This window comes from Bos taurus, chromosome 7 (genome assembly GCF_002263795.3).
Source record: "Bos taurus isolate L1 Dominette 01449 registration number 42190680 breed Hereford chromosome 7, ARS-UCD2.0, whole genome shotgun sequence".
In the NCBI taxonomy this organism is placed as follows: Eukaryota; Metazoa; Chordata; class Mammalia; order Artiodactyla; family Bovidae; genus Bos; species Bos taurus.
This window is the reverse complement of record NC_037334.1, coordinates 19775059-19795982: the sequence shown is the minus strand read 5'-3', so window position 1 is coordinate 19795982 and position 20924 is coordinate 19775059. Positions and strand designations below refer to the sequence as shown.

General features: G+C 53.0%; 2 protein-coding genes and 1 non-coding gene across 3 annotated transcripts; 2 read left to right on the top strand and 1 right to left on the bottom strand.

Moving 5' to 3' along the window:
• The first annotated feature begins 4579 nt into the window (after positions 1-4579).
• Positions 4580-12747, top strand: SHD (Src homology 2 domain containing transforming protein D). Its single transcript, NM_001205518.1, has 6 exons — positions 4580-5350; positions 7179-7284; positions 7364-7552; positions 9391-9514; positions 10970-11089; positions 12358-12747. Exons 1-6 carry the CDS (start codon positions 5051-5053, stop codon positions 12542-12544), a joined length of 1026 nt encoding a protein of 341 aa, NP_001192447.1. The 5' UTR covers positions 4580-5050; the 3' UTR covers positions 12545-12747.
• Positions 12748-13462: 715 nt separating this feature from the next.
• Positions 13463-20857, bottom strand: TMIGD2 (transmembrane and immunoglobulin domain containing 2). The gene is made up of 5 exons (XM_002688933.7): positions 20754-20857; positions 17976-18335; positions 14472-14501; positions 14277-14378; positions 13463-13915 (listed from the first exon to the last, which is right to left on the bottom strand). The coding sequence occupies exons 1-5, from the start codon at positions 20797-20799 to the stop codon at positions 13575-13577; spliced, it is 879 nt and encodes a 292-aa protein (XP_002688979.1). The 5' UTR covers positions 20800-20857; the 3' UTR covers positions 13463-13574.
• Positions 14776-14848, top strand: TRNAR-CCG (transfer RNA arginine (anticodon CCG)). The gene has a single exon. It is a non-coding gene; the product is annotated as a tRNA-Arg (tRNA).
• Positions 20858-20924: the final 67 nt, after the last annotated feature.

Below are 20924 nucleotides of genomic sequence, written 5' to 3'. Positions count from 1 at the left end.
CACAGACTCTTAGCCAGAGGCCACCCTCAGTTCCCTGCCTGCATAGACCTCTCCAACGGCTGGCCTCCTAAGGAGAAGAGTCTGCTAGAAGTGACAGCCCATCACCATTGCCATGTTCTGCTGGTTGGAAGCAGCCACACAGCGCCACTCCCCCATGTTCCAGGGGAGCTGCTCACACGTGGGTGCAACCACCAGGAGGCTGGGGTCATGGGGGCCACCCATGGTGGCTGAGGCCGAAACACCTGAGGGTCTACCTGCAGACCCCTCAGGCTTTGCAAGGGACTGTGTGTTGACAAGTGTGTCCCTGGCACCTGAGATCATTCTTGTATTTTGTAGGTGTTCATTGAATGTGTGTGGCCTGAGTGGGTGTCTCATTCACTGAGGACGAAATTGAGGCCCAGGAAACCACATGCTTCTGCCTGCTCTCTGCCCCACTCCCCTTTCCACCATGCTGGAATTGTTTCTTTCATTCTTATTTTTCCTGCAGGGCTTTACACTTTGTTCTCCTGCCCCTGTCCTGGGAACAGTTTGGCTCTCAGCCCCCAATTGCCTTGCTGGGTTTTCCAGGGTAGAGTGGGCAGAGGGATTGCATAGCAACACACTGGGGTCTGCCCTGTGTGCTGACCTTCCAGGGCCTCACCCTGCACCCACTGCCTGCCTTGAGCCTGCCTCCCCCAGACCATCTTCCCCTTTTTAGTCTCTGGAGCCTGCCCTTCCCCCCTCACTGCTGACAGTCCCATTCCCCACAAGCTCCGTGTCTGTCATCTGGTCCTTGGGAGCTGTCAGGCCTCATCCGGATTCTCCTCCATCAACTCCCCTGGGGGCTGCCTGGCTGCCGGAGCACATCAGAGGGACCGGGGTTTGGGGGTGGCCTCTGCTCTGCTGGAGCCCCCGCCTGCCTGAGCCTGGGCTCCACAAAGAGACAAGGGGCTGCTCCTGCTTCCTCATGCTTCTCGAGCTCCCTACACGCCCATGCCCTCAGGCACGTGCTCCCCATTTCACAGAGTGGGTGAGGGGCAGGACCTGGCTTTGAAACCGCAAGGCTCGGAGGCTACACCTTTGATCACCAGGACCTATAGACTGCAAGCTTCCAGGGGCTGGTCGGTGCCTCCCCCATCAGGTTGGAGATGGGCCTTGCAGGGCCATGTCTCCATTAGACTGAGAGCCCTTGAAAGCAAGTACATATTTCCCCCATCAGACTGGGAGCATCAAAGGGGAGGATCACGCCTCCTCCATCAGACTGAAAGCTCCTTAAGTCAGAGCTATGCCTCTCCCTTCAGACTGGTAGCTTATTAACACATGCATTTATCTCCTCCATCAGACTGGGGGCTTCCCAGTGCAGGACCATGTCTCTCCCATCAGACTGTGAGCTAAGAAAGGCAGGGCTGTGTCCAGTAGATTCTGAGGGCAGAGGTCAACTCTCCTATCAGACTAGGAGCCCCTAAGTTGAGGCGACGTCCCCTCCATCAGATCGGAAGGTTTCAAGCCCCATCATAGGTCACCCCCAACCTGGTTCCCACCTGCCCTAGTGCCTTGGCTCCCATCCCCACTGCAGATACGGGGACCCGCAGCCAGGGATTCCTCTTGCTTCTTCCTCATGTCCCAGCCACCGTAAGCATATATTGAGTACCTACTGTGTGCCATACAAGGAAATATCATTTGGTCATAAAAAGAAATGAAACATGCACGCCATAATTTGGATGAACTTTGAAAACGTGATGCTCAGTGAGAGAAGCCAAGACATAAAACGTCACACAGTGATTCCATTTGTATGAAATGTGCAGAACAGGCAAATCCCAGAGACAGAGAATGGGTTGATGGTTGCCAGGGGTTGGGGGGGGGCGGGGAGGGGGAGTCTGGGAAGAACCGGAAGTGACTGCTAATTGCAGGTGAAGATTTCTTTGGGGGGTGATGAAAATATTCTGAAATTACTGATGATCACACAGCCTCATGAACATACTAAAAACCCATGGAAATATAGTTTGAGTGGGTAAATTGTGGGGTATGTGAATTATACCTCAAAATCTTTAAAGCACCCAAAACAGTGTGAGGCAGTAAGCGCTCAACAGTGGCTGGCTGTTGTCCCATTTCACAGACAGGAAAACAAAGCCAGGTCACTTAACGCGAGGTCACATGGGCTGGGATTCCAAAAACAGAGCGCCACCTCGGAGGAGACCCTGAGAAACCATCTCTCAGACCCTCAGTGCTGGGGGAAGGGAAGCTCCCTCAGCCCAGGACCCCAGACCACCCACCTCCTTGCCTTTGTCCAGACAGTGCCCGCCTCCTGGCTTGGCTCCCTTGCTCCCCGTTCCCCTAATTGAAAGGCAAAGCCCAAGAGGTTATGTGGCTATTCAAGGTCACACTACCACAGGGTTGTGGGACCCCTAGCCCGGCTCTCCCCTTCATCCACTGCCACTCGCTCCTCCCCGAGCCCCATCCCTGCTCCTGCGGTGGGAGTTGGGGCAGCCCCAGGAGAAGCCGGCTCAAAAGCACAGGGAAGTCAAACGCCGTTTGATTCTGCCTCCAGGGCCCCTAATTGCTATTCCTGACACACACTGTAATTAGAAGGCCCCTTTCAAATATTTATACCTTAGACGTCGTGTATTTATCTGACAGGGAGAGGACTCGGATTTGATGAGATCTGTCAACAGCTCATCCTGGAGCCGGGGAATTGCCTTGCGGCTGACAGAAAACAGGACAATTACCCGATGTGCTCCCTGGCAGTCCCCAGGGATGCTGCCTCGTTGCTGAATGCTGAGGGCGGGTGGGGCGGGGGGTGTGAATGCTCTTGGGGAGATTGGGGAGGACCGAATTCAACAGGTTTGTGTCCAACAACTCAGCCGAAGCAGGAAAGGGAAGGCGAGGGCATCCGGACACCCCTGCTGCTGTGAGGGACCTGGCCTTGCTGGCTCTGGACTTCAGTTTTCCCATCTGGAAAATGGGGCTAACAGTGCAGGGGAGATGGAGAATCTCTGACTTCGTGAAGAGACCTGATGGGTGTTGAATGCCACTCCACGCCAGGCCATATCATGGCACCTGGGCAGAACTAAGCTGTGAGGTGTCTCTCCCTTCTCTGTTCCTCCTCGGTTTCCCCACGGGGGATGAAAAATAAGTCATTCCCTCCTGGCAATCCTTTCCCCGATCTCTGAGGGTTTCCTGTTAGAAGCCCCCTTTTTCAAATCAGGAGACATTGCCCGGGCCCCACTATTCTGAAGGGAGGGGGTGCAACTCTATAGCAGTGTTAGTCTATTTCCCCTCCCTTCCAAATTGCAGGCACCCGCCCACTCTAAGGGGCTTGGAGAAGGGAGCCTGAGGTCCTATCCTTCCTGACCACCCCTCTTATTCTTCTATTAGGGGTCCCTGAATAAGCCCCTCTATGGGAAAAGAAAAAAATGTGTTTCTTTTGGGACTGGTCAGTAGCTCCCTGGGCTCTCTTACTCCCCCCAAATCCCTCAGTATCCTCGGCCCCAGACAGCTGCAGCTGCCAAGAGGCAGCCAAACCAGGCGAGACCCCCCTTCCCCATTTCTGCTCCCTCCCTCCCTCCACCCCCAGAAGCCACAAAGGGACAGATGCTGAAGACACAGGCCAGGCACTGATACCATCTCCCTTCCCCTGGCCAGCTGTCCCAACCCCTTCCCCCATCCCACAATGGGTCCCCTGGGGAGAGGGGGACAGAGGAAAGCCCTCTTGGGGGAGGGGAAGCCAGAACCCCTTCCCTTCTGTCCCCCCCACACTTCCTCCGGCGTCATCGTCAATATCTGTTTTAGCCAATGACCTCTGAAACAATTTCCACACCCCCATTCTCCTGGTCAGTTTCACTGCCAGACCCTGGTTCAATTTCAACCCTCAACAGTGGTCACTCTCACCCCCTCTGCTGGTCAATTTCACCCCTTCTCGCGGTCAAGTCCAGCCCACCCTCTTTCCTGGTCAATTTCCACCTCGCCTTCCTCTCGTCTTCCCCACCTCAGCACCTCTTGCTCTGCAGAGCAAGGTCAGCGCCTGTGGGTTCCTGCCTCCCGCGCTCCTCGCTCGCTCCTGCCAGCCTCGGTCCTCCGGGTCACTGTCCAGCCGCCGCGGCCTTGGCCCCAGCGACTCCCGCTCCGCATACCCCCCTCCCTCCGCGGGCAGCGGCTCTCCTGCCTCCCCAGAACAGCTGAAGGTCTCACTCACCTCGGAGGGGAGCGCAGGGCGAGGGGAGGGGCGGGGGAACCCGCGGAGGGGGAGGCGGGGAAGCCTTGACGTCCCTGCTCTGGACCCGGCCCGGGGCTGGTAGGGACTGGGGCGCCCGCCCGCCCGAGCGCCCCCTCCCCAAAGTCCCACCTCCCGGTCGCGCGCCGGCGGCGGCGGTGAAAGTCTCTCCGAAAGCGTGAAGGGGGATTGGAGGAGATTTTATTTCCCTTTGTGCCCGTGACTCGGGCCGGATCGAGGCGGCGGGGCCGGGGACCCCGGGCTTGGGGCTCCCCCCGGAGCGGCGAGGAGCGCAACAAAGGATGCGCCCCACCGGGGTCACCGTCCCCGCGGCCCAACTTTGCGCGCGGCGCCCGTGCCCCCGGGGAGCCCGCCCCCTGCGTTGAGAACCCAGGCGTCCGGGCTGAGCCAAGGCTGGGGACGTCCGCTGGCGGCGCTGTCCTCGCCCTCGGCTCCCAGGAGGGGGATTCCAGAGCTTTCCGGAGGCGGCGGGTGGCCGCGCCGCGCACGAGACCGCTCTGCCCGCGGAAACTCCGCGCGCTTCCGCGGATGCCCCTGGCTCCGGCCGGACTACCCCGCGCTCGGCGTTCAGGGCCCCGCGCGACGCCCGCTTCCCACGCCGTCCTTCCAGAGCTGGGCTAAGGTGCAATTTTGCTCCTCCTTTCCCCTCCCTCTTCTCGTCTCCTCCTTTTTCTCCCCTTTTCACCCTCCTCTGAGCCCAGCCAAAGGGCACACCTGATCTTTCTCCTCCTCCTTCCCCTCCCACCTTTTCCCTGGGGACCCTGCCGAGGGAGAGGGCCCAGAAGAGGGCATGCGGGTCCCCCGCTGACAGTGGCCAGGTTTGGGGTGACACGCGCTCAGATGGCCAAGTGGCTCCGAGACTACCTGAGCTTTGGCGGTCGGCGGCCCCCTCCGCAGCCGCCCACCCCCGACTACACCGAGAGCGACATCCTGCGGGCCTACCGCGAGCAGAAGGATCTGGACTTTGAAGACCCCTACGAGGACGCCGATAGCCGCCTAGAGCCCGATTCCTCCGGGGGGCCCGGGGACTCCAAGGGCCCTGGAGACGCGAAGTACGACTCTCCAAAGCACCGGCTCATCAAGGTGGAGGCAGTCGACATTGCCAGAGCCAAGGTCTTGCTGGGAAGCCCCGGGGAAGAGGTGCGTGGCTAAGTCCCCTAAGCTGGGTGGGCCCCGGAGACTGGGTGGGGAGGGCCAGGCTGGCTCCCCCACCCTGGATTTTGGGGATCTTCTTTAGGTGTTATCCCAGGGGCAGACCAGGCCACCAGCCCACTTCCCCCAATCCCCCACCTGCTTGGCAGTTTGCTGTCTGTCTCCTTTCAATTCACAGTACTGGCTGCCCGCCTCCCTCTGTCATTGGCTTTGTACCCCTTTCCTCCAGCTTCCTAAGTTCCCCCTTCTGGATCCCTTCCCCCAGCTTCCCTTCCTCTTAGAAGCTGAAGGGATCTTCCTCAAACAGATCTGAGTGAGTCGGTTTCCTATGGGGCACTTCAACATCTTCACCACCCCTCTCCACCCTTCCTCTGTTACACCCATTTTACAGAAGTGGAAACTGAGGCTCACAGAAGAAAAGTGACTGGCCCCAGGTCACATGGCTCTAACTTGTTTAGAACTTGAACCAGACTTGCTTCCAATGCCCATACTTTTTTTTCCCAGTATTTTTCCTAAATGATCAGAAGGTCCACCATACACCATCAGCAGAGACAGAAAAGACTTCAAGGGGAATTATGGGAGGCTGTGTCTGGTAGTGGGGCTTCTCTGGTGGCTCAGATGGTAAAGAATCTGCTTGCAATGCAGGAGATCCGGGTTCCATCCCTGCGTCAGGAAGATCCCCTGGAGAAGGAAATGGCAACCCACTCCAGTATTCTCACCTGGAAAATCCCATGGTCAGAGGAGCCTGCCTGGTAGTGGTTAATGGCACAGAGAAAGGTAGGAGGAGGCAGGGACTTGGGGAAGCAGACAACCTAGGATCAAACGCTGCCTCTGACTTATCAGCTGTGTGACCCTGAGCAAGTCACTTCCCTGTATGTGCCTTGGTTTCCTTATCTGTAAAATGGGGATAAAGTACTTACTGAGTGTTGGTACTACCAGTAAATATATTTGAAGTCTTTTGGAACAGTACTGGCGCCTGATAAATATTAAAATGATTGAAGGAGGGAGGTAGGGGTCAGAGGAAGAGAGCAAGGGATGATCTACTTGCAAACACTTGTGGGTGGGAAAAAAAAAAGAGAGAGACACGTGTACCCCAATGTTCATCGCAGCACTGTTTATAATAGCCAGGACATGGAAACAACCTAGATGTCCATCAGCAGATGAATGGATAAGAAAGCTGTGGTACATATACACAATGGAGTATTACTCAGCCATTAAAAAGAATACATTTGAATCAGTTCTAATGAGGTGGATGAAACTGGAGCCTATTATACAGAGTGAAGTAAGCCAGAAGGACAAACACCAATACAGTATACTAACGCATATATATGGAATTTAGAAAGATGGTAACGATAACCCTGTATACGAGACAGCAAAAGAGACACTGATGTATAGAACAGGCTTATGGACTCTGTGGGAGAGGGAGAGGGTGGGAAGATTTGGGAGAATGGCATTGAAACATGTGAAATGTCATGTATGAAACGAGATGCCAGTCCAGGTTCAATGCACGATGCTGGATGCTTGGGGCTGGTGCACTGGGACGACCCAGAGGGATGGTATGGGGAGGGAGGAGGGAGGAGGGTTCAGGATGGGGAACACATGTATAATTTTTTTAAATTAAAAAAAAAAATAAAGATGTATGTGATGAAAAAAAAAAAAGAAAAAAAAACCCACTTGCTTGGACAGCGTGTGTCAGATAGATCAGAGACAGCAGGCGAGAGGTGTACTGTATCCATGCTGGGCACAGCATGGGTACCCAGAGCTAGGCTTGGTCCCCCTGAGTCCTTGACCCCCTCTCTTGCCTTTCTCTGTCCAGTCGAAAGTCGACACCGAGTATTCGGACCCCTTTGATGCCCAGCCCCATCCACCACCCCCGGATGATGGCTACATGGAGCCCTACGATGCCCAACGGGTCATGAGTGGTGAGTAAGCAGGGCTTGGAGGGAAGGTGACAGGCTCCCAGGTGGGAGTGGGAGCTGAGCAGTATCTTTGGTCTCCCAGAACTGCCATGCAGGAGGGTGCAGCTGTATGACACCCCTTATGAGGAGCAAGACCAAGAACTGGGAGATGGGCCCCCTTCAGGGCAGAAACCTCGACAGAGTCGGCTGCCCCAGGAAGATGAGCGGCCAGCAGATGAGTATGACCAGCCCTGGGAGTGGAAGAAAGACCATATCTCCAAGGCGTTTGCAGGTGATTCTCTTACCCTGATTTCTGAAGATCTGTGTCCCTCTATTTTCTGCTCTGGTCATGTCCCCTGTTTCAACTAACAAAGTAAACCTCCATCACTTGTCACTTTGGTAGTTTGTTAATTCTCACTAAAGTGTGAATGACTGATAGTCATAAGTTTCTCTTTCCAGGAGAACCTGTATCCTCCTTGGAAACTGAAACCCCTTTAATTAATTTATTTATTTTTATTTTATTTTATTGACTATGCCATAAGGCTTGCAGGACCTTAGTTCACTGACCAGGGATTGAACCCAGGCCTTTGGTAGTGAAAGCAAGAAGTCTTAACCACTGGACCGCCAGGAAATTCCCTGAAATCTCTTTTCGAATGCAGTGGAATCTACTCATTCTGCTCACTACAGTGCAGGAATAGGCTTTGGTGTCAGGACTAGATCTGGGTTTGTGTCTCTTACGTGGGCTAATGACTTTATCTCCCTGAGTCTCAATTCTCTAACTTGTACCTATTGAGTAGAGCACTTGTAAACTGAGTGCTAAAGTACTCAATTACACAGGAGCTTTGGGGAGGAGAGTAGCATTTCTTAGAGTCAGTTTCTGAGTTGGGTAAGCTTGGACAAGTCTCTGAACCTCAGTTTCCTCTTCTGTAGAAAGAGGAATAATAAGGTCACCTAAGGCTTCCCTTGGAGAAGGCAATGGCACCCCACTCCAGTACTCTTGCCTGGAAAATCCCACGGACAGAGGAGCCTGGTAGGCTGCAGTCCATGGGGTCGCTAAGAGTCGGACACGACTGAGCGACTTCACTTTCACTTTTCACTTTCCTGCATTGGAGAAGGAAATGGCAACCCACTCCAGTGTTCTTGCCTGGAGAATCCCAGAGACGGGGGAGCCCTGGTGGGCTGCCGTCTATGGGGTCACACAGCGTCGGACACGACTGAAGTGACTTAGCAGCAGTAGCAGTAGCAGCAAGGCTTCCCTTGTGGATCATCTGGTAATGAATCCACCTGCAATGTGGGAGACCTGGGTTCGATTCCTGGATTGGGAAGATACCCTGCAGAAGGGAAAGGCTACCACTCCAGTATTCTGTCCTGGAGAATTCCATGGACTGTGTAAGTCCAGGGGGTCAGAAAGAGTCGGACACGACTGAGCAACTTCCACTTTTCACTTTCAAGGTCACCTTTAAGAAATAAACTTCAGGAAGAGTTGTGCGAACGCAAATCTGCCCAAGAAGTTGTATAATTGTGAGGGAAATTGGAGCTAGTGCCTCAGTCTACCAGTCTGTATATCAGGGGCGGTTGTCTAGCTCTGGGCTTTCCTGGTGGCTTAGACGGGAGAGAATCTGCCTGTAATGCGGGAGACCCAGGTTTGATCGGGAAGATCCTCTGGTGAAGGAAATGGCAACCCACTCCAGTATTCTTGCCTGAAGAATACCAAGGACAGAGGAGCCTGGTGGTCTACAGTCCATGGGATCGCAAAGAGTTGGACACGACTGAGCGACTAACACATTCTACATTCTCTGTGACTTGGCCAAAATCTCGCGGAACTTCCCACTTGCCCCTCTAGCCACGTCCCCTGCTCTCTGATTTATCATTCAGGGAACTGGCCACCCTTCGATGCCACCAGATTCGGGAATGACCACACCCCTTTCTTCTGAAGGCTAATTGGTTGCTGGTGTACCAATCCCCCACCCCCCGCCCCAACCTTAAACCCAACCCCCTCTTCTTCTGGATTCTGATAGGTTGCCCTAAGCTGGCACCGCCTTCCTACTGAAATTCCATTGGCTTGTTCCTATCCCACCCTCTTGAGATAGGCGGGACTTAACCATTTTCTCTTTAAACCTTCTCCTCCAGTTCAGTTTGACAGTCCAGACTGGGAAAGAACCTCGGGCTCAGCCAAGGAGCTCCGGAGACCGCCGCCCAGAAGCCCCCAGCCTGCAGAGCGCGTGGACCCGACCCTGCCCCTGGAAAAACAGCCGTGAGTGAGGAAGCTGAAGGTGGAAGAGCCGGGTTGAATCCCTCCCTGCCCCATACTAGTCACAGATTTCTCGGACCAGGGGGGCTGGAGGAACTTGGATTCATTCATTCACTTCATTCATTTCTTCAACTAATCTTCACTGGGTGACAGCGCCTCGTGTGCGCTAGACACCCAGCTCGGTGCAAAGCAAGAGCAGGTGTCTCCACTCCCTCTGGCCTCAGATTCTGGGTTCAAATCCCTTCTCTGTAATTTTTGGCTCCGTGACCTTGGGCAAGTCACTCAACCTCTCTGAAGCTCGGGCTCAACACTTCCAAGAGAGTTCCTGCCTCACACAGAATAGGGATTTCCTCCCTTTCCTTGGGTGGGATTTATAAGCCTGAGAGTGAAGAGACAAAAATCATTCTCACCCCCAAGAGATCTTTTGGTGAAAGTGGGAAGATCAAGACTTTGAAGGGGTTCCAACTTTAGGCTGGAATGAAGCTCACAAGCTGGGAAAGTCTGGGTGTTCTGTGTTCCTCTAGCCTAGATGTTCCTCAAAGAACTCCCTGAGCCTTGAGAGCCCAGCCCTGTGAGTACTAGGGCGTGTTTAGCACAGCCATTCCCAAACCTCTTAGGTGGGTGGTACAGGATTACCTAATTAACACAAGCATGAGGTATTTTCTTTCAATACAAACAACTTTTTGGTGCTCATTGGTCTTTGACACTTTGCTCCCTCTGTCTGAGCATGTTAAAGAAAAATATTATGTAAAGAATGTACAGGTAGGTGGGGATATGTTGCTGTTGTTCAGATGCAAAGTCGTGTCTGACTCTTTGTGATCCCATGGACTGCAGCTCTCCAGGCTTCCCTCTCCTGCACCATCTCCCAGAGTTTGCCCAAGTTCATATCTGTTGAATCGGTGATGCCATCCAACCATCTCATCCTGTGTCCTCTTCTTCTTCTGCCTTCAGTCTTTCCCAGCATTAGGGTCTTTTCCAATGAGTCAGCTGTTAGCATCAGGTGGCCAAAGTATTGGAACTTCAGCTCAGCATCAGTCCTTCCAAAGAGTATTCAGGGTTGATTTCCTTTAGCATTGACTGGTTTGATCTCCTTGCTGTCCAAGGGACTCTCAAGAGATACAGGATGCAGCAAATCTCCTGAAAGTGATGTGCAAGTGATGCAAGTTGGAGGGAGGGGTTGAGGACACCTGGGCACTCAGCTGAGGGAGGCTGCAAAGATCAAAGTCAAGGGTACATGTTGAATTGGAGGGAGAAGCTCCAGGTGGACCTGGGTTTACCTGACTCACAGAGAGACCCTTGTCTGCCTGAAAACCAAGTTCCTCTTGAGAAATCCAAGGGAATTTGTCTCCCTTGTTTGCCTGGGTGTCACAAGTCCTTGAATGAGCTGTGCCTACATCCAGCCCCAGGATGTGTTGGAAGGGGGATTGCCTTCAGGAGACATCTGTCCCCACCCCCTAGGTGGTTCCACGGCCTGCTGAGCCGGGCGGATGCCGAGAACCTCCTGTCGCTCTGCAAGGAAGGCAGCTACCTTGTGCGGCTCAGTGAGAGCAGCCCCCAAGACTGCTCCCTGTCCCTCAGGTGAGACCCCAATCTTCTGGAGGGACAGAGGGTCACAGGACTGCATGCCTTCGACTGTCAAGCTTTTGACTGAACTCAGCTGGAGAAGAGGAGTGTGGCTCCAGGAGCCGATGGGTGGGATTTCCAGGGCGGATGGACAGAGCTTTCAGGCCAGTGGGTGGGGCTTATGGGAGCCGTGGGCAGAGCTTCTAGGTCAGAAGGTGGGGCTTTCAGAGAGGCTACCGGCATGGTTCCTACTGAGAATGAGCTCCCTGTCACTGGAGGTACGCAAGACAATGGAGAGGAAGCCATACAGTAAATCTAGAACTTCAGTGAGATGAGGAACTAGGTGTCCAAGTTTCCTCTGGACTCCTTCCAGGTTTAAAAGTATATCCATTTGTGTTGATTCAGGGCCAAAATCTCAGTGGCCCTGTAGACGTTTGAGTTTGATACCCTGGTTCTACGTGCTTCTCTGCCTAAGATTCTAAGTGTGTCTGATTACAAAACGCTCCTAAGATTCTACCAGGTTTCTGAGTGTGAGATTCCTAAAAGGTCAAGATTGAAGAGGGTTTGGAAGTAGGTTCATATCCTGCCTCTGCCACTTCCTAGCTGTGTGACCTCAGCTAAATCATTCAACCTCTCTGGGCCTCGGTTTCCTTATCTGTGAAACAAAGACAATAATAGCATCCAGTTTGTTTTAATACTACGATTAAAAGAGGGGGAAAGGTGAAAAAGTGTTGAGAAGAATCCCCAGGAAACAGGAAGCGCTTAATTCATACTAATGATGGTGATAGAATCATTTCCAGGTTCTATGTCATTCACCTACCAGAGACGTAAAGGAAAGGGACCCTAGGGAATTCCCTGGCAGTCCAGTGGTTAGGACTCCATGGGTGAGGGTACAACCAGGGAACTAAGATCCTTCAAGCCTCATGGAAAAGCCAAAAGCAAAAAAAAAAAAAAAGGGGGGGGGTGGAGGTCCCTTGATTGAGGGTAACCAGGATGGGTAGCACAAGGGATCAGGAGGTTTGGCGAGAAAGTGCCTTATGTGTTCTTGGGGAGGGACCTCCAACTGGGAGGAACTCCAGCCTGTCTTCACAAGGGACAAGCGCAGAAGGCAACCCACAGTGTGGAACGAGTCAACAGCTTGATGCCAAGTGGCTGTTAACCAGAAATATTTGAGGATGCCAGGCTCGGGTTCCTAGGGTCCTCCAGGGAGTGGCTTTAGGCTTGGAGGGTGTGGGCGGGCCTGAAGTGCTGGGTGCCCCTTCTGACCTGACCCCTGTCCCCAGGAGCAGCCAGGGCTTCCTGCACCTGAAGTTCGCGCGCACCCGAGAGAACCAGTTCGTGCTGGGTCAGCACAGCGGCCCTTTCCCCAGTGTGCCAGAGCTGGTGCTCCATTATAGCTCCCGCCCACTGCCCGTGCAGGGTGCCGAGCATCTGGCCCTCCTGTACCCGGTGGTCTCACAGACCCCCTGACCTGGAGCCTCAGCCCTGTACCCTGGGCTGTGAGACCCCAGATCACTGGCTGCAAATGTTGGAGGTCTTTCCAGTCCCGGGGGAGGCTGGATGGAGAGACCTCTGCTCCTCCAGTCCCTGCTCGGCCCCCTTCTGGGTTCTAGGGCCCAGAACTGTGTCTGGAACCCCTCCTCTGGCCTGGAAAATAAATAAGTTATTGTGTGTTTCAAGTGTTCTTTCTGGGAGGGGGAGCTCAGCCCCTGAAGGAAGAGGGGAGGCAGCCCCGTGGAGGGGAAGAGTATCCCCAGCTCCATGTTTTGGGGGTGGAGCCGGGGTTGGAGCCTGAATGGCTCACAGGGAGGGACCAACATTCACAGAGCTGTTGACAGGCAGGGAGAGAGCGGTACGGAGGCAGATAAAACCTGGAGACAGCAAAGACCGGCTGATTAAAAAGATGGCGAAACCGAGGGGGTGAGGCTCTCAGGCCAACCCTGCCCCCACCCCGCCCCTCCTTCCTATCCTGGGCCGGTGGCCACGGGCTGCTGCTGCTGCCACCGAAAAAGGACATCTGTCCCCATGGAAACAGCAGACGTGGGGGAAGGGAGCCAGGCTCAGCTGGTGTCACTTCAAGGTGACAGTCGGGCAGGAGACCCCGGGGGGCTGACAAATGCCAGGAAGCCCCAATTTCCCCCCTCACCCCCTAAGTCCAAGCCTGCTTAGGGAGGGGGTAGACACCAGTTGGGGAGGGGGAGTGTTTCCAGCTCCAGGCACTGTTTAGAAGTGAGGGACATCACTTCTCTGCTAATTGGACATGACCCTCCAAGGATAAGAGGGGGAAAGCTTTCAAGCCCTCTCACCAGAGTCGTCCTCCAGGACCGCATCCCCTAGATGACTCCCTGATGGCTCAAATCTCTAGCACTGCCAAATTGCCACAGATACTGGCTTTGCTTTCTTCATGAACCTTTATTGGATGTTCTTGGGACAAGGGAGAGGTCTATCCTCAAAAACAAGGACGGGGTCTCTATCATAAACTGCTGGACTCTGTGATCCCCTAGGAATAAGTCACATCTTTATATAGTCGCTGGGGGTAGGTCTTCTCTGGCTCTCCTGCGGTTCTGATTTCTCTTCCCACTTCAAGGAACCCTCTTGACCTTGGCTGCCCAGAGGAGCCTGGGCCAGGAGAGATTCTGACTGCAGAGATGGGGTGAATGGGTCTGGGACTGGGGCAAAATTTGGGAGCCATATGCGACTTGGGGCGCTGGGGGAAAGAGATCGAGTAGAAGCTTTGGCCCTTCTGATCCTCACTGTCCAGCACCTTCCTTTCCACAGGCCATGCCTTCTTCCTTGCGGCTCTCCGGGGCCGGTATAGGACGTTGCTGTAGATTGGACTGCCTGCATTGGTGGGGGAGGGGGTGGGGGTGGGGGTGTGGGGGGTGGGGAGATGACACCAAGAGGGGACAGTCATTTAAGAGAGCCTGGTCCTCTCCAGCCCACTTTTTGGGGGCTTTGTCTATGCCCCTGAAAAAACACGGATGTAGGGGCCAACCTTCCCGATCCATTCCTCTTCTCTGCCCCCCAGCCTCACCCTCCCTTCTTCCTAAAGAAGCAGGGATCAAAGTCAGAAGGAGATGCGTTCCGCCTAGTCAAGCAGCTGCAGTTCCAGCTTTCGCAACGAGGGGGCGCGATCGCCAGCGGGTGGCGGTGCTCTTGGGAACCTCCCGCCCTCTGCGCAGCTACCTGCGCGGTTCCTTACCTGCATCCCCGTTCCGGCAGCGGCGGCGGCCCCAGATCCCAGCGCCCAGAGCGAAAACGGCAACGGCCACGGCCCCCGTCACCAGCGGCGCGAAGTAGAGGCCTGGAATGGGAGAGGGGATGGTGGGCAGGCTGACGGAGGGCGGGGCAGAGGGGCGGGGCGGAGCTGAAGGAGGGTCAGGTAGACGGAGCTCACCTGAGAAGCTGTGGTCCTGCAGCCAGACACCTGCAGAGAAGAAACCTGCGTCTCAGGCGAGCTCACCTTTGAGTTCAGCATCCTGCACCCCTTTAGGGTAAGAGCCCCTCTACCCCGTGTGGAACCTCAGGGTTCTTGCACTTGCCATGCTGTGAGTTCAGGCAAGTATTTGCTCTAAACCTCTTTCCTCTTCTGAAAAATGAGACTAAGCATGCCTGTCTTGCTGGGTTATTGTGAATACATTCCAGACCCGGTAATAAACTCTTTAGATATAATCACTTTAAAGTCATATAATCTGGTGACTTCCCTGGTGGTCCAGTGGTTGAGACTCTGAACTCCGAATGCAGGGGGCCCAGGTTCAATCCCTGGTCAGGGAACTAGATCCTACATGCCAGAACTAAGAGTTCACATGCTGAAACAAAGATTCCGCATGCTGCAACTAAGACCTGGCACAGGAAAATAAATACATATTTTAAATAGAGAAATAAATTCACCTAGTCTGATGAGAAAGCACTATTAGCTGAATTTTGATAACTAAGGAAACAGGCACAAACGAGTCAAGTCACTAGCATAAGGTCACAGAGCAAGTGAGGATGTGCTTTCAGGCCTGTGTAACTGACGGGAACCCCAGCCAAGGCGCTTTCTCCTGTGACCAAGACAAGGCCTAGAGTCCCCAGCCCCTTCATCTTCCAGGTTCTGAAGTTGGCAGTGATCCCGGGGTGGGGGGGTGGGCTTCTGATGGGGAAGCCAGCTGTGCAGAGCTGAATCCGTGCCGACCCAGCCTCGCTCCCTCACAGCTGCCAACAACTCTCAGCCCGGTGCCTCCGCTACCCCCGCCTCTGCTAATTGGTAATTGGCCCCCTTGTCTCAAGGAGCCAAGGGTTGGCGGGGGGCTGGGGGTGCGGCCATAACACACCGCCCTGGAGGCAGGCAGTGGGCGGATCCTGCCAGCTGGAGAGAAATGGGCATCTCTTGGAGCTAGGAGTCTGGGTGGTGCTTCATTTTGCCTGATAGGAGCCAGGCAGGTGCCCAAGGCCCTGAGGAACAGCAAAGAGAGCAAGACAGCAACAGGTCAACTTGCAAACTATGCAGGGTTTGGCCCTTACGTGGGTGTCAGGCAGAGGTGGGGAAATGTGTGAGTCGGGCTCTGGAGAAAGCTGCCTGCATCCTGGCTTGTGTGGGTGGCTGGACGTGTCTTGGCCCTGGCTGGGCCTTAGCTTTATTCTCTGTGAAAGGAGGCTGCTGGCTAAGCTAATCTGGAAAGTTCCTTCCAGGCTTGAGAGTCAATGGTTTTCTTTTTTGTCTGTTTGTTTTGTGTATGTGTTTTATTTTTGGCCCTGTGGAATTGAAGCTGTGCCCCCTGCAGTGGAAGCATGGAGTCCTGACCACTGGACCACCACAGGGAAGTCCCGACAGTCAATGGCTTTCAAGTCTAGATCCTGGAATTCTACAGTTTTCTGCTCTTACATACTCTGATTGCAAAAGGCTAAGAGTTTATCTGTTTAAAGTATTTCAGACCCTACAATTCTAAGATTCTATAATCTTCCATGCCTTTGTTTCGGTGTTTCTCAACCTTTTTTCATTATCAGTCCCCTAAGAAGGCTTTCTAAGAACCTTCATTTGTTCCCTCATGAAATGTTAATACCACAGATATGCTATAAATCTGTGGGCTATCTGCATATCTCTGCTTTAAACATAAAAGGGTAAGATTTTCTTTGCTCCCAAGAACCAATGTTTTTTCTGAGGAGTGATAGTCCCTATGGATAACATAGGTTGCAATTCTCAGAGCTTAGAATTTACGCCCCTAGAATTCTCGAACTGCAAGATTCTGCTTTATGGTTTGAGATTCTAGAATTGTTTTCGGTACAATACAACTGTGTCCATATGTTGACCAAAAGACAAGTTCTAGGGACTTCCCTGATGGTCCAGTGGTTAACACTCCATGTTTCCAACGCAGGAGGTGTGGGTTTGATCCCTGATCGGGGAACTAAGATCCCACATGCCCCCACAGTGCAGCCAAAAAAATATTTAAAAAAAGACAAGTTCTAGATTGTTCATAGAGGTCTTATTTATAATAGCCAAAACCTAGAAGTTGCCAAAATAGCCATCGATAGGAAACTGGACTGATCAGTGGTGATGGAGGGCACTCCACAGAAAAGGAAAAGGATGAGCCATTGCTCCACACACCAACACAGAGGAGTCTCACAGACAGTGTCGAGTGAAAGATGTTGGACACAGAATGCACTCTATGATTTCATTAAGTAAAACAGGAAGCCAGTTAAAATAGATTACTGCTGCTATAAATCAGAATAGTGTGTGTGGGGGGGAAGGATAGCATTTATAAGGAGGCAGATATGTGTGTCGAGCAGGGTGGTGAGTACCCAGATGTGTGCAGGTTGTGAGAACCCATTGCTATGATTTGTGTTGTTGTTGTTTAGTCAATAAGTCATGTCTGATTCTTTTGCAACCCCATGGACTATAGCCCATCAGTCTCCCCTCTCCATGGATTTCCCAGGCAAGAATACTGGAGTGGGTTGCCATTTCCTTCTCCAGGGGGATCTCCCCAAGCCAGAGATCTCCTGCATCACAGGCAGATTCTTTACCACTGAGCCACCAGTGAAGCCCATTATTTGTATACATCCCTCCAAAATTCATATGTTGAATCCTAACCTCTAATATGAAGGTAATGAGAGGTCAGGGCCTTTGGGGGGTAGTTAGGTAAAGAGGGTAGAGCCTTCATGAATGGGATCAGTGCTCTTATAGTGGTCCGTACCGTGGTTAAGACTCTGCCCTTCCAAGGCAGGTGGTGCAGTTCAGTCCCTGGTTGCTGAACCTAAAGAGCTCCCCAGCCCCCTGCTGCTACATGAGGACACAGCTAGAAGGTGCAGGCTATGAACCAGGAAGAGGGTTCTCACCAGAGCAAGACCTTGCTGGCACTTTGATCTTGGATTTCCAATCTCTAGAATTCTGAGAAATAAATATGTGGTTTATAAGCCACCCAGTCTGTAGTGTCTTATCAGTGATCTAACAGACTAAGATATCCATGAGCTGGCCACTTTCAGTATAGGCATTTCTCTGTATGGAGGATATACTTGAATAACACAGTTTATGAAACTGTTTTGAATTAGAATCCAGAATTATATATATTCAAGAGTGTTTGTGATTGTGATATACTGGAGCAGGGCTGAGTAACTACAGCCTGTAAGTCAAATTCAGCCCTCTGTTTTTTTTTTTTTTTTTTTTCAAATAAAATTTTATTGGCACCGAGGCCCTCGCATTCCCTTAAGCATGTCTATGGAGACTTTCACACTATAACAGCAGAGTGGAGTCGTCACAACAGAAATTTTCTGGTCTGCAAAATTCTTGCATCTGCAGACTGTTTCTAGGAATCCAATTTAGAGAATTTAGTTGCTAGGAGCTTGAGATTCTAGAAGCTTAAGATTTCTAGAAGTTCCAAGTCCTCCCTGGCTTACACCCCTGCCCCCTACCCCCATGCTCTCATACCTCTCTCCACCAGGAGCTGCGTCCCGTTGCCCTGGGCCTCCTCCCAAACAGGGATCTCCACGGTTGCCCCACACACATAGAGTCCACTGTCATTGAGGCTCACGTGGTTCAGCTGCAGGGTGAGGTTGCCAGGCGGCTGCCAGGATAGCCATCCCTGAGGCCCACAGACATCCTTGCTCAGACTGCCATTGATGATGTGTGTCTGGCAAAAGATGTCAGCATCCTTGATCCACTCGACACGGAGCCACTCCCAGGCCTGGGCGTGCATCACCTGGCAGGCCAAAGTCACCTGGCTGTCCTGTCTCACCTGCAGCAACTTCGGTGCCTGCTGCACAGTCAGGCCTGTGACTCCTTGTAGGACTGGAGGAAAGAAGAAGTGAGTGAGAACTTCTTAAGTGTGTGTGTGTGTGTGTGTGAGTGTGTATGTGTATGTGTGTGTGCGTGACTTACTTCCCTAGCCAGCCCACAGGAATCAGGCAGTGAGGGCCTGAAAGCTTACTATCTGTGTGATCTTTGCAAGGTCATTTCTTGCTGAACCTCCATGGCCCCATCTGTGAAATGGGTATAAGTTTCTCAGCACTTGTGAGATTTCAAGGTGAACTCTATGACATGTCTGGCTCTCAGCCACAGAAAGATTGCCTGGAGTGTGCCAGACCCTGATCTGGACCCTGTGGACACAGACACACAGGTGACTGAGACAGACAAAAGCCCCTACCCTTGTGAAGCCAACGGTCTCAGGGTAGAGACACAGGAAGTCATGAAATGAGAATCGATGGAGGAAAGGAATGGGGAGTGGCAAGAGATGATAAGGATGAAATGAGAGGGTGTACTTATAGAGGGTGATCAGGGAGGGCCTCTCAGAGGAGGTGACATTTGAGCAGGGATGTGAATAATAAGATGTATTCGGGGCTTTCCTGGTGGTACAGTTAAGAATCCACCTGCCAATGCAGGAGACACGGGTTCGATCCCTGGTTGGGGAAGATCCCACATACTGTGAGACAACTAAGCCCGTGCTCTGCAACAAGAGAAACCACTGCAATGAGAAGCCCAAGCACCGCAACTAGAGAGTAGCCCCTGCTTGCCACAACTAAAGAAAGTCTGAGTGCAGCAATGAAGACCCAGCATAGGCATAAACAAATAAAATAAATCTTAAAAAAATGAAAGAAGTAGTCAGTCGTCCGTAAGGAATGGGTCATGCAAAGGTCCTGAGGCCAGACCAGGCCTGGTGAGTTGGAGGAACAGGGAGGAGGCCCCCAGGGTTGGAGCAGAGCATGTGAGGGGGAGAGAGGGAGGAAGTGGGATCAGAGAAGTCAGCAGGGCATGGCTTTTAGAGACCTGCGGCCTGTGTGGGTGGGGTATGACAGAGGTAGGGAGGTGGGTGGGGGTGGGGAAAGGGGGACAGTGTACTTTTCAATCTAAGCGTGATGAGAAACCACGGGAGCAGGGAGGAAGTGTGGTCCAGTTAAAGTTTAAAAAAAATCACAGTCATTGCCATGGTGAGAACGGACTGTGATCTTCATGGGGCAGAAGCGGGAGAGGGGTCAGGATGGCGGAGAAACCAGGGTCCAGGAGACCAGTGATGGGACTCAGACCCTGGAAAAGAAGAGGTCAGAGTTTGAACAGATTTTGAAAGTTGCCCGCAGAAGAACTACAAGACCTGAGTTGGTCACTGTTCCCTGAAACTGTCGCAACACTGTTCATCGGCTATATTCTAACACAAAATAACAAGTTTAAAAAAAAAAAGAACTGAATTGGGAGGGAGGGAAAGAGACAGAGTGGCAGATTTCCAAGGTTCTTAGGCTGAGGGACTTTGTGAATGGTGGCGACTTTAGGACAAGATGGGGGATGCTGAGGGCCTTCCTTGGTGGCCCTTCCACGGTTTAAGACTCGAGCTTCCACTACAGGGGGTGTGCGTTTGATCCCTGACTGGGGAACTAATGGGGAACTCACATGCCACACAGCCAAAAAAAAAAGATGGGGGACACCGAGTAGAAGAAGCAGGGCTAGAGGGGAAAGAAAGGGTCTGCTTTTGGCCATAGGAAGTCTGGGGTACCTGTTAGATGCCCACCCCCCCCAGAAGGGGTGAGTTGCCGTCAAGTTCCTGGCATTTGGGGTGGAGTTACAGCTGACCCTAAAGAGAGGAGATGCAGGGAATAGTATTCCAGGCAGAGGGAACAGAAGGTGCAAAGGTCCAGAGGTAGGATCAAGCTCTATGTGTTGGGATAAAAAAAGAAAAAAAAAGAGGAGTCAGCAGACTGGCCATGGGGGAGAGAGAGGGAATGCAGAGGAGCACAGAGAATAGAGCAGCCAGCAGGGCCAGGTCATACAAGGCTCGTAGGCAGGTCCCAGTGTGAATTTTATCCTAAGGTTCCCTCTGTGGATTTTCGCTAGAACGGTTCAACCCTTGCAGGCTCCCCTGGGAGCCCAGATGGCAAAGAATCTGCCTGCAATGCAGGAGACCTGGGTTCAATCCCTGGGTGGGGAAGATCCCCTGGAGAAGGAAATGGCAACCCATTCCAGTATTCTTGCCTGGAGAATTCCATGGGCAGAGGAGCCTGGCGGGCTACAGCTCATGGGTTGCAAAGAGTTGGACTCTACTGAGCAACTCCACACACACAGAGTTCTTGTAAAGTTCTGAGTATCAGGGAGAGAGACAGGGTGTATTTGGCAGAGCGGAGAGACGAAGGTTTCGAGGGGGCTCTGAACCGGAGGGGCAGGCAGCTGGAGTGATGAGTCACAACAGGATGGGGGCCAAGGCAGGGAGATTCAGATACTCACCCCAGAACTGCACCAGGAGGACCAGCACTGTGCCCGGGGACCCCATTCCTGGCCCCTCAGGCTCCTCTCTCCCAGCTGGCGCCCCGCCACCCCCTTTCCCCTCCCGTGTGACAGACTTCCTGCCACAGAAGCATAGGTGACACTCCGCCCCCGCCACAGAGGCATAAGTGA

Bases quoted from the DNA above. Each gene is read 5' to 3' on its own strand.
- SHD (NM_001205518.1), top strand. From the start codon at position 5,051: ATGGCCAAGTGGCTCCGAGACTACCTGAGCTTTGGCGGTCGGCGGCCC. The intron at 5,351-7,178 runs GTGCGTGGCTAA...TTCTCTGTCCAG, and splicing joins TGGGAAGCCCCGGGGAAGAG to TCGAAAGTCGACACCGAGTA. The intron at 9,515-10,969 runs GTGAGTGAGGAA...CCCACCCCCTAG, and splicing joins CTGCCCCTGGAAAAACAGCC to GTGGTTCCACGGCCTGCTGA.
- TMIGD2 (XM_002688933.7), bottom strand. From the start codon at position 20,799: ATGGGGTCCCCGGGCACAGTGCTGGTCCTCCTGGTGCAGTTCTGGG. The intron at 18,336-20,753 runs GTGAGTATCTGA...TCTTTCCTCCAG, and splicing joins CCTCCTGGTGCAGTTCTGGG to TCCTACAAGGAGTCACAGGC. The intron at 14,379-14,471 runs GTGAGCTCCGTC...CTCCCATTCCAG, and splicing joins GCAGGACCACAGCTTCTCAG to GCCTCTACTTCGCGCCGCTG.